The sequence below is a fragment of the Lasioglossum baleicum genome, chromosome 10 (genome assembly GCF_051020765.1).
Source record: "Lasioglossum baleicum chromosome 10, iyLasBale1, whole genome shotgun sequence".
NCBI classification, from domain to species: Eukaryota; Metazoa; Arthropoda; class Insecta; order Hymenoptera; family Halictidae; genus Lasioglossum; species Lasioglossum baleicum.
The window spans coordinates 9,488,532-9,501,191 of record NC_134938.1 but is presented as its reverse complement, the minus strand read 5'-3'; the positions used below and the strand labels follow the sequence as shown (position 1 = coordinate 9,501,191).

Genomic DNA, 12,660 nt, shown 5'->3' with positions numbered 1-12,660 from the left:
CGCGAACTGGTCCGACGATTAAAATTCAGAAAACCGCGTTCCATAACAAACGAGTACGATTCCGCTGGCATTGAACGAGCCGAAACGACCGTTTCAATCAAAAGAAATTCTGAGAGCACAGTGAAAAGTCCGGCCTATTAGCCAGGTATTAAATTGCACAATGCGATCGTTGGATAACGAGGATTTACATCGGAGAGCAAGGTGGTCCTCGGAGCGATCCGGGGCCTCGCGAGAGAGGACGAGCTCGCTCGCTCGGGGTCCGGTTCCAGGTTCGCCTTTACGGCATCCGATCATGCAATCCCTGGCTACGCGGCCCATAGAAAATAAAATGTTGAGCCATATACGGGCCAGTGGGAAAGTGAATCGGCGCTGGGACCGACGCTGGGACCGGCGCGGCGGTCCGTTCTCAGTTGGTTAAGCAGAGGCCGTTTTTGCCGGTTGGCCAGCGGGCCCATCGGCCGACACCGGCAACTGTGCCGTGTTCTAAATCAAACCTGGCCCGCGAATCGGGTACCGCAGGATCCCGCAGGAGCAACGAAGAAAGACAGAAAGAGAAAGAGAGAGAGAGAGAGAGAGAGAGAGAGAGAGAGAGAGAGAGAGAGAAAGAGGCAGCTAGGTACCCTGGAAGGTATCTCGAATTGGGTCCTCGGGATACCTTAATGCATCCTTGTTGGTCCGAAGGAGCATCGGGAACGTGCTCACGTCCGACGTTACCGTTACTTCCACCTTTATTCTTCTTCTTCTCCGTGTCGTCCGTCTCCTTCTTCTTCTTCTTCTCGTTCGGGGTCCTTATTCTTCTTCATCATCTTCGTCGTCGCTGTCTGCCGCTCGCGTCTCCCGAACTTTTTCGCTGGTTTCTTCTGGGTCCGGACCACCCCTCCCCACCGGTCAATTATCGCTGCGGCCCGGGCTTGATTGACGATAGATTTAGCTACCTTCGAGCGGCGCAATCCATTTCATCGCACACCTGGGTGGGGCCCCGGTGTCGCGTTTCGACCAGCCCCTCCCTACGATGGGCCCATCCCCGCAAGACCCGCAGGAAAGCGAAACTCCGACGGGCATCGTTATCGCGGCCTCGTAATCAGACTTTCCTGCAGATAAGGATAACTATATCTCCACCTCTTGCCCGGAGGAATGCTGACGAAACAGGCCCCGCAGGGGGACAGCGGGGGCAGCGACGGGGTACCGTTAGCAGGAACCGAGACGGCTCACGGAGAAATTCTAACGCGGCAGAAGTCGCGGTCGTATCTCATCCGGCAGTTTTCTACCTTTCCTCTTTGTTTTCTCCACACGACGATGCTGCCCGCCGCGCTGCGACGTCTCGTTCCGCGCGATCTCTTGCCACGATAAATCACGCTCGCGATACGCGCGCGAGCCCGCGAAGAAATATTACGTACGGGTAAACAACGTTAATTTATGTTAATCGCCGCCCCGTACTTTACGCTCGTTTATTGCCTGGCTTAAGTTCTCGCACTCGCACTCACGCTCGCCCTCCAACCGGCCGGCCATTCCTGTTTGCCCCGACGATCCGACTTTGCGATACGCGCGGGATCACCGGATCTTGATCCTTCATCCATCTTGTCCCGCAGAGCCTGGAAATAATACCGGGAACGTTTTTTCAGAGACGATGAAAGTATCCGTGCCGGCTGGATACCGATCAGCAAGGATACGTTAAGCGCCTCTTCCCCGGCCTTCGGCCTCCATTTACGCGGATTATTTGTCCCATCCGAGCTTCTTTTTCGTAGAACTTTCATAGATTCTTTACCAGTACGAAGTAATTTTATTTATTTTTCTTTGATTCGACCGAATGTGAACGAAGAATAGAATCGTAGGTGTCGCGGTTTCATCCAGTTTTGCAGTCTGTCAGCTTTGAATCATGTCTGTACGCTCCATAGAATTTTCATTTCATTTTCACCAGCACGAAAGTATCATTTGTTCATGCTGATTTCTGAATTTCATTTATTTTGCTTTGATCCGACCGACTGCGAGCTAACAATACAATAGAATTGTAGGTGTCGCAGTTTATTAAGTTTCACAGTCTGTAAGCTTTGAATTATTTCTATACGGTATAGCAGAGGTGGCGAACCTGTGGCGCATTGGACGATTACAAATGGCGAAGGAGACAATTGCAATGGATTTGTAAAAAGAGACATTACGAACATTTTAATGTGGCGGACACAGAGATAAACGCGTTAAGAGCCGTTCACCTGAACCGCGCCAACTTCGTGCAGCAAGTATTTTTATCCGCGTTGTTCACTTATCGAACCAGCCTCGAACAAACAAGTTCTCGTTCAATGCACTACTCGTCCCGAGTCTCGAACACGGATCGAGAACCAGCTTTATCTCCAAGACCAGTGCTTCGAACTCCCCAAAACATCAGAGTATTCTCGTTGGGACATGGTGGCACGAAACACTGTAGCGTGTCACTTGAACTTTGTACCAAATTGTGTAACCCTACACCATTGTTCTGCGAAAGCAACTATTTACTTATTAGATATTCAAAATCTAGTTACATCTTTTTAGATATCTTCTAGATTTTTCTGATATTTTCTTTGGTCTTCCTCGTTTCCAAGTGCTCCAGCTTGCGATTTCCGTTCAGCCCCCGAGATCCATTGTCACAGGAACGTTCTGGAAGGGCTGTCTAGGGAGAGAGAAGGGGGTGGGGGATGAGAGAGTGTCGAAGCGCGTTCACCCGCATACAAATTGATCCTTTTTGCGGATCGCGTCCGCAGCGGCACCTAGCGTGTCCGCTGGCCGGACCACCGAAAAACCGGCCCGGACACGGGTACAAGGGGGTTGTCGCGTTTTGTGGAAACAATCAGCAGGTTGTCGCGAAACAAGGATATGAATGCATAAGCAGTGCAGTTAACACGGTTGCTCGCCGTGTTCCTCGGTCCCCTTTTTTTGCCACGGGTTTCTCCCTCAAAAGACGCCGCTTTTATACTGGCTCTCTCGGTCGAAGGGTCTCTCTCGCCCGGAGACAAGGGACGGAGGATTGGGCCCAGGATCGGAACGAGGAGGACGGAAAACCGGAGAACAGCCGGGGCAGCCTCGTGAAACATAGGTGGACGACTCGCGTCGATAAATACGACCGACGTCGCCCCGTATACCGGGGCCCAGGGCCCCCGGAGCCATTTTTTTCTCTCCTTTTTCCCGCCACGATCGGTTTGCGAACTTCGCTCCGGCATTCGCGGCACTCCGACGGGCCTCCTCTCCGTCGTGGGCCCGACGGAGAAAATTCCTGGCTTTTTACCCCCACCGCGAACGCCGCAGTCCCCTCCTCCACCGTTTCAGACGGCGGATCGCGCGCGATTGTTGTCCCTGCGACTCGCCTACGCCCTTTCCGGCTTATCGCCGTTTATTATCGACATTGACGCAGACCTCGCGCGCGGCCATTTGTCAATAACACCGATCGGGACCCTCGAAACGCGCGACGTTGCCGTCGAGCACCGCCGCGCGTTCTGTCTTCGCTGCGAACACCTTCAGGGTTGCGGACTCAACCCGTTCGGGCCCAACGTTGCGCTGTTGCAGGGGTGGCCAACCTTTCACATACCATGCGTCAATTTTTTTCACATTTTTGAAAAATACGGTTGAGGTAGGATCTGCTTGGCTTAGGGGAGGAAAAGGGATAACTCAATCATGCAATTAAGTTGATTAATTTACGCCAGTTCAGAAGATGAACGTTTATTGGAGCACCGATTTACAATGGTGGCGAGGTGAACCTTCCAATTAACGCATTACCGACCTGTGATTATTGCATAATTTTGAAAACTCTGTCGTACATGGCTAAACACTTTTTAATGGAACCTGCAATAGCAATAGCAATTTTCATTGTGAACTAACAAGTCACTCTCAATTACGTCATCTAACAGTTTCATTTAAGATAGCAATGTAAAAGAAAATTTCTGTGCTTTCTTTTAGTACAGCACAATTATTGAAAATCCTATTACTAGGCTTCCGGTAGATAAAGTATTAACATCAAATCAAATAAAAATTGTCCGCATCAATTACAAAACATAGAAGTCAAATAAAAAGTTCGTTCTTCCTTTAATGATTTCAAAAGATTTAAAACAGTACATTGATGTGCCTCAATGTTCATGTAATATTTTTATAAACGGTCGTAAACGGTAATATCGTCCACGCGAATAATCTGCGCCGCGATATCTTTATTTTGGCAAGTCGGAGAACCACGCCTCTTAATCTCGCCTCGTTGACATGAATAAAACGGCCACGTGTGTGTGTGTATGTGTACGATAGCAGTCGGCAAACAGACAACCCCATGATCTCTCTTGGATCTGGTGTCAGTTTGCTTGCACTTCATCAATCTTCGCTTTTTATCGAGCATACCTTGTGTCAGTGTTAAAATCGTATGCTGAGATACAGGGAATAATAATATAAATACGATAACGACGTTTGTACTTGATAATTATTCGAAATGTAACTTGATCCCCATGTTGCTGCGTCTGTCAGAACATTCTCTATCATTTTATTCTCTATCGATTCATTCTTTTAAATTGAAGACTCGTAAAAATATACATTGAAACTATTACATGCAGCACAATTTTATTGAACGTCGTAGAAAATCTTGGATATGGATTTGGTAAAACTTGATCCCCATGTTGCTGCGTCTGCCAAAACATTCTCTATCATTTTATTTTGTATCGCTGTCGCTTATGCGTTGTGTCAATGGCCGATTCAATCTTTTAAATTGAAGAGTCATAAAAATATACATTCAAACTATTACATGCAGCACAATTTTATTGGACGTCGTAGAAAATCTTGGATATGGATTTGGTAAAACTTGATCCCCATGTTGCTGCGTCTGCCAAAACATTCTCTATCATTTTATTTCGTATCGCTGTCGCTTATGCGTTATGTCAATGGCCGATTCAATCTTTTAAATTGAAGTCATAAAAATAATCATTCAAACTATTACATGAAGCATCATTTTATTAAACGTCGTAGAAAATCTTGGATATGGATTTGGTAAATTTGATCCCTATCTTGCTTTGTCTGGCAGAACATTCTCTGTCATTTTATTTTGTATCGCTGTCTCTCAAGTGTTATGTCAGTGGCCGATTCAATCTTTTAAATCGAAGAGTCATAAAAATATACATTCGAACAGTTACATTTAGCATAATGTTATTGAACGTTGTATAAAATTTTTGACATTAACGTGAGAGTAAAGCTGTAGTAATGAGGCTTGTGCTTATTGTTAGAAGCATAAAGCTGTAGCCGAAGATGAATCAATGAAAATCAACGATCAACGAAATTCTTGAGTGTAAAAATCGATTCCTCTGCTGATTAGAGTTATCGCAGGAGAAAGGCGCGGGATATCGTGATACACGCGAGTTTCGATTCGCTGGCAGTGCAACCGTGTGTCGAGATTCAGAAGACAGTTAACGAGATCATGGCTGGCACACCCCGGCCGATTAGTCACCGCGGAAAGGATCGACGTGTCAATTTCGTCGATGTAACAATGATAAACGCCGTCCGTGCGGCGAAGAGAGAAATTTTATCGATACGATTCTTTCGATGTCACCTCGCGATAAGGGGTCTCGGCTTGTGAACCGATTGCAGCCGGCTTCGAAGTTGGCTAGAGCCAACCGAGGACAAATAACGAACGTTTAATTAGAAACGAGTCCAGTCGTTGCGAACGATACTTAGCACACTTTACCGCGATGGAAAACGACGTGCTGTTATTTATGGAGCCCCCGTGTCGCAAACCGGCGCGTTCGAGTTCCCACCCTCCTCTCTTTGTCGCCAACAATTTGTCTGACCGCGTCACAGTGGGGTGTTTGCCCCAGAAGTCGGAAAAAGTCGATTTAAAAATTTTGCGTAAGTAGCTAATTAGAGATCTGAAAAGTAAGGCTTCAGTATTGTTCAAAAGTCGAGAGATTTTGTAGGAACAGCGTTCATTCAGTAGCAATTTTCAGAAATATCAATTTCGAAATGCGGTTCGTACAATTTACAAACTCTATCAAAAACTGAAATGCCTGCTTGAATTTTTAAAATACTACCCAGGGCAGAAGACAGTTCCTGCTACAGTATAAATAAACTGGAAGTTACAGTCTTCTCAGTTCTCGAGATCTGTCAAAGTAACCTAGCTCTCAAAAGAAACTCGTCGGCGTCCAACTAGATTGCAGTTTGAAAAATGAAGCTCGTAGAAAGCCGTTCGTCGCTTTTATTCTCCCGATTAGGACAACCACGGTAGCTTACGCAACGGCTCTAATAATGTATGTATGTCGCAATCAAGAAGAAATTAAGAATTCGTGTACACGTCGGGTCCGTTAACCCGGTCGTGCTTTTTTTACGTGGTCCCTGAAGAATGTCCTTTCTGTTCTGTTCAAGGCGGTACACTTCGATATTTGCCAAGTGTGTCGACGCGCGCCCGTGCCAGACCGTTTTGGCAAAAATCACGAACTGCGAGAAACGAACCGGTTCTGCTCATAGCGTTCCGGTCGGTGGTATTAACCGGCGGTTAATAGAAGGGTACTTTATTAGCGGTTAATTGCATGTATTAGCCGGACCGATAATGAGTTCGCACGAATTTCGATTGATCGCTCTTTTCAATGCAAATTCCCGTTCGGCGTTACGTATCGAGTGTCTTTTCTGAGAAAGTATCGCCGTCGAGTGTTGAAATGTTAATTGGTATTGCGCGCTGCAATTATTCCTAGCAGTTTTTCTTCGCACGGGTGATTTAGGAACACGTTAATGCAAGTAGTCTATTGCTTTAATCTTGCTTGCTTAAAATGTCGTGGTGGTCAGCGTCCCTGATCGTAACTGACTAAAAAGTTCTTATATACACTGTTCTCTTACCGCGAATCAAGTAATGTTTCTAAATATTGTACATTTTGTCGATAGGTTTAGATCTTCCTTTATTAACCCCTTGCCTGACGATATCGTGTCTGACTCGCGATGAAGATTCTGAACAGACTCTATTTTGGTTTTGTTAATGTCCAGCTATTGGAGAACGTATAATACAATAGATATAAATTGTCTCCTTCATTAGGAAATTATGATCTACAAAAAAGTTGTACATGACCACTAAAACCATAAAATAAATCGTAGGGCAAGGGGTTAATTTTCTCGATGAAGAACGGAGAGTGTTAACAACGACAAAATAGAATTTTCTGTTGGTTCAAAGAGAACGAATAACATAGATATATTTGTAAGACTCTGTTCGAAATCTTCATCGCTGGGCTGACTCGTCTTGGTTGGAGTCTAACTTGGTCTAGGTTGGAGATAGTACTTGGACGGAGTGTCCCACGTGCGATGGAAGAGGTGGTAGCGATCGTGTCGAAAGCTGGCACGCGAAAATTTCGATTGTCTAGCTCGTTAGCGGAGGACCTGAATCGGCAGTCCTAGATCTCGGTTGCGGGACCGTGGCCGCATCCGGATCGTCCTGATGAATATTGAATATCCACGATCGGTTGACGTCGGTGTCGTTACGAGCGTCGTGTATCGTGTGGTTGAATAGAGGAGACGCGTCCCACGTCTTTCTCAGCGGCAGACAGCCTGGTACCTATCACGGCGTAGCGTATAAAGAGGGAGGAGAACAGAGGGCCCGCGGAGGGTCTGGATGGAAGAGGAGCGGTGGGTCCGAGCGGATAAGCAGAGGCGACGGCTGGAGGAATGCTCGACAATCACGATCGACACGATCGGACGTCTGGTCAATGAGGAGTCGGAACCGGCGCGGCGGCGCGAACCGATCGTAATTAATAGACGAGGCCGGCGCGAGGGGATGACCCCGACCAGGCGGACGTAATCAGGCTGCTACTTGGAAATCGCAAGGAGCGCGCGAGCTCTCTCTCTCTCTCTCTCTTTCTCGCTGGAACCCTGCTCGACGTCATTTGTTTAAGTTGATCGTTGCCCGTCGCGGCCGAATAAGGCAACCCGTGTTCGCCACTCCGCGGGGAGTGCGAAAGAACAAAGAAGGAGCCGTGAGCAGGCCAACAGGCTCCTCTTCGGGATGAGATCGTAGCGCAGGGTGGACTAGAGAGCGAAGAAGAGAGACAACCAGGGAGAGAAAAGGAGTCGGGGAAGAGCAGACGCCTGCTGTTCGCCGCATTGTCTTCCTCTCTTTTCTCTCCTTCGGACCTTCACTCGCCCCCTTTATCTTCCACTGCCCGCTCTCTTCTTCTTCGTCGTCGTCGTCGTTTACTGCTCCTCCTCCTCCTTCGCGTTCGTGGTCCTCCTGTTCCTCTTTGGTTTCGTTCGGAACAATCCACCAGCCGTCCCCTCGTCGGTAGGTGAGCCCTCCTCGGCCGAGGCGACGACAAAACAATTGCCAACGTAAAAGGCGAATAGACGTTTTTTCGCGATCCCACGATCTATTTCCAAATCGAGGAGCACGCGGACCCGGTATGGGAATCGATCTTCCCCGCGCGAAGTCCCAGGGCGCGTCGTCCTGGGAAAATCGCGGCCCGAGTTCGCGCGAAGATCAAAGACGCAGGCGACTCGCAGATCGAGGACTGATTGTTTATAGTCAATTTTAACTTAATATTCTCCAAGAACACTGCAGAATAAAAATTGTGTATCCACATTCTTGAACTCTTTCAGTCCTCTTACCATTTTAAATCTCACCTACTAACTCAGTGAGAATGCATAAAATCAGTTAATTATAAGTTAGGTGTGCCAGAAGCGTCGCTCGTTGGAGTCCTTCCTAAGGACGAGGGTTCGGATGTAGGTAATTATGAAACGGGTTAGGTCACGTCATAAATTTTTTTACTATGATAGAGGATACCCTCTACTTTGAAGGAAAAAAGTATTAAACGAAGGCGCGAAGTTCTCTGTTTAATTGCCCCATTCTCAGAAATGTTTTACATCCGAGATGGACTACCTGAGATGGAATCCCCATATATTAATTTTAAGAAGCAATAAACTATCCTGCACAGTTTAACCTTTTGCTTTATCAATACGCCAAATTGTCGATGAACGTATCGAACATAATTTGGCGAGTATGGATTTTATTCATACGAGTATCAATTTTTAATATTAAAGTGGCTTTGTGAAAGGAAGTATAAGCCAAAGGATTGAAATATCGATGTTTTTATCGTGTAGATTAATTAATTAAACTTGTTTGGAGAGAGGTAACACGATTTTAATGTGGCGTGTTCTTTGGTTTCAGACGCGAAACATGGCGATGAGAGGAACCATGCAAAGGAGACGGTGAAGAGGCAGCGATGGCAGCAGCGGAAACACGTCTTCGAGGTTCTTCCGATCTTCTCCTTGCTCGTGACAGTCGAAGGGAGCACGAAGAAGTGGGAATCGTTCAGGAGATCACCTGGGCAAGGTCCATGGGTTCGTAGAGGGCATGAGAGCTCATCATGTTCGAACACCGACACGGGCCACGAACGCTATCGACCTGCAACCTTTTCGGCGTGATATTGCTCCTAGTGATCGTCGTCGGTAGCTACGATGTCTCAGCGGACCTCAACTCCGAGTTTGTCAAAGGAAAAAGTAAGTCGAAGAGACTCTTCTGTTCGATTTTTCCAGTGGAAGGAAAAACCAACAGAACATTTTTCATTTTCTTTAATATCATCGTAAACAGCAGCTCAATTTTATATATTTGTCGAAACGATGGCTTCATTTCTGGTTAATCAGCAATGTGCATATTTTTATACCGCTCATTTTCAGGTGTAATGGAAAGAAATACTTGGAGGAATTTTTCTTGGTACCTTCAGTACCTTTATTGGTTCGTTTCCTACAACGTTACGCAATTTTTGAATACACTGTTCTCTGTAATTGATTTCTGATGAGACACACTACATATTAAATCGATTTATTAAATCCGATATTCCCCTCGCACATTACAGCACATTGTGCATTTAACAATCTTCGTGGAAATCGTATATGAACATTTTGGAAGTGAAAAACTTCTTTAGGCGCACAGAATGCGTCTGATCCGTCACGTTCCGAGCTGAAACGGACAGGTGGATTTGGGGTAATTATTTGGTGAGCGGAGAAGGGGACCCGCACCATTTTTCTACATGCAAGGAGTATTGATTTTTTGTAAATATCTAGGAACAAGAAATAATATATGTTTTAGACCACTTCCATAAATTATGAAATTGAGTAGATGAAATACAAAATTGTTGAAATATTTTGGGAATCAAAGATGTCAATGTATGATTTCTCCCCTATTAAAATCATTAAGGGAAGAAATATTATTCAATTTAGTTTCTATTCCTTGCTATTCTATTTTGCGAAAGATCCGCAGTCTAGTTATGAGTGTTTAAACTTGAGCGATTTTCAGCGGTTTTGACGGGTAAGGGTGCCGCCACATTGGTACGTACTCTGACATCGTCCAACGAGCAGAGCCGCGAGAAGATGGCGGCGCCCTTTCCTATCAAAAACGCTGAAAGTCGCTCAAGTTTAAACACGCATAACTAGACAACGGATTTTATGCATGTAAGAATATTAGAGGAATTTAATAACACTGTTACATTATTTCCAACCTATCAGACATATTAAGAAAGAAGATAAATTTTCCTTTCACTCCAGATTGTTGCAATTCAGCCAAAAAATGTTTATTTTGCATAAAGATTCGCTGTCTACTCGTAACAAAGAGCAACAGTTTTCTTAAGTACTCCAGAATAATGAATAGCTTCAAACGAGACCTGTAATCTCAAACATTTTAGAAACGAAAGGTGTTCACTTCGCTTCCAGGTCAAGATCCATCAGTATCAATCGGAGGTGTTTTCCTCGGAGAGTCGGTCGCGCGCCTAGAAAAGTAGAAAGTAAAGCGTTGCGCCAGGTTTACCGGCGCGTGGGTGCCTGCTCGCCTAGTCGCGAAGGGTCCCCTTTACCCGAAGTACCTGGAAAGTACCGTTCTTCCCACTCGAGAGGAAACTCTTCTCGGATCCGTTGTTGCTCCGCGTCGCGTCGTCTCTCCGCTAGGAAATGTTTACGCCCGCTTTCGGAAACGCTTGTGTAGGTGCTGGCTCGCGTGTAACAACAGGATTCCGTGTGGACCGTAGCTTGCGGTGCTCGACGCTTGACCCACATCGACTCCGACGTGTCCTCTGCCGGTTTGTCGGAGCCTGAACCGTTTACTTTTATTGCCGCGATTGTTATTACTCAAGTTTTCTCGACCACACGCGTGATCCTCCGCGTTCCGAGACGCTCGCGATCCGACGCGACGGTCCACGGACTGCTCGAATCATTCTTGCCGCCAAGACGCGCACCGCATATGACCTAACGATCAGGAATCATTCGAGCGGGATATGCGGTGCGATGGCCTAGAAGACTTTGCTCGGGAAAATTCACTGCGACCAGCTGCCCCGATACTCCGACACCGATCTTTCGGGAGATCGGAGCCTGAAATCATTCCCTGAGAGAGTGTTCATCGTGATCGACGTGGTTTTTAAACGTTCTTCGAGGGAAACAATATTTAAACGTAAAGAAACCACGGTTAACCGGTTTTCTACTCCATCGTTATTGAAATTATAAAAACGCTTCCATAGGAAATGACTGAAATGACATTTTTATTTAAACACATATTATAATGAAAACCGTGCAAAGTTTACATAAATTCAATCTTGCATTTCTGCATTTCTCAAATCTGTGGGCTTTTATTTTTATTGTAAAATATTATAGTACCCTAGTCATGAATGAAAGCAACTCTCAAGTATGGTTTAAAAAAATCCAAATCATTTAGAGATTATTTATTTATTCGTTTACAGCTTATATTAAAACGTGGTCGCATTTTGATGAAACTTTCAGGATCTTTCACAGATCTCTCTACAAAATGTTTTAAACAACAACTTCTGGTATCTTCTCTGTAATTCCAACATAATTCTATATCTTGTAGTAAACTAATTGCTCTAACTTCTCGAAAAATGCCCTAGTCGTATGATAAAAGTGTCCGAGTATCACTGTAGAAGTAAACCGCCAATCTGTCGTCGTCCGGTGAACGATTGGTACTCGATGAAAAGCACAGAATCGTCGTGGAACGTATCGAAAGCGCGAATTAGAAAGTTGGCGAGCTTACCCCCGAGTTTAAAGACGCATCTCGTCAGGCCGATAACCACCCAGGATCCCTCGGGGCGCCGCAATTTCCAGAGATATCACCTAAAGTGGTCTCCATAAAGGTTTCCATTAACATGATAAGGGAAGGTTGATACCTCCGTGGCCATTAGGCGACGGTAACTTACGCCGTCGTGTCGCAGTCCCGATTCTCTTCGAGTCCTTCTTTTTCTTTTTCTTGCTTTTCGTCCTCCTCGCTCGGTCGACCAAGCGAGACGATACGTTCGACGTTATTACCGAACGATATCCGACGAAGCCAGAAGATTTTTCTGCGGAGTTAATCGTTGCACTTTATCGTTCCGAGCTTTTAACGCGTATCGCCACTCGGAATGAAGCGTCAATTAACACCGAGGATTTGGGATCTGTCTTCGGGAGGGACACGGGAACATGCCTTATGCTCGAGTCGACGTAATTGCGACGTTAGTGGGACACATCTGTCAAAACGAACCACTTTTCGTTCGTTATATATGTATTTTTTTACCGAGATCGAAAATAAGACTTCGACGTTTCACGCTGGAGATAGCAGATTAAAATTGCTGTTCCTCGAATTATCCTCTCTGCATTCTGCGATTTAAGAAATCGTGAAGTTAGATATTTTGGCTGTGCCCCAGATTTTTTGCTGTACAATTA

General features: G+C 45.8%; 1 protein-coding gene across 3 annotated transcripts in view; it reads left to right on the top strand.

Annotated features, from left to right (window-relative positions):
- Egfr (epidermal growth factor receptor) overlaps nt 1-12,660 on the top strand; it is a 230,640-nt gene that overhangs the window by 177,944 nt on the left and 40,036 nt on the right. For 2 of the 3 annotated variants that reach the window (XM_076431872.1, XM_076431873.1), the window contains one exon: nt 9,131-9,462. The exons of the other annotated variant lie outside the window; for it this stretch is intronic. In XM_076431872.1, the coding sequence (XP_076287987.1) occupies nt 9,330-9,462 (133 nt within the window). In that variant the 5' untranslated portion in view covers nt 9,131-9,329. The remainder of the gene's footprint in view (nt 1-9,130; nt 9,463-12,660) is intronic. 3 annotated transcript variants of the gene reach the window in all.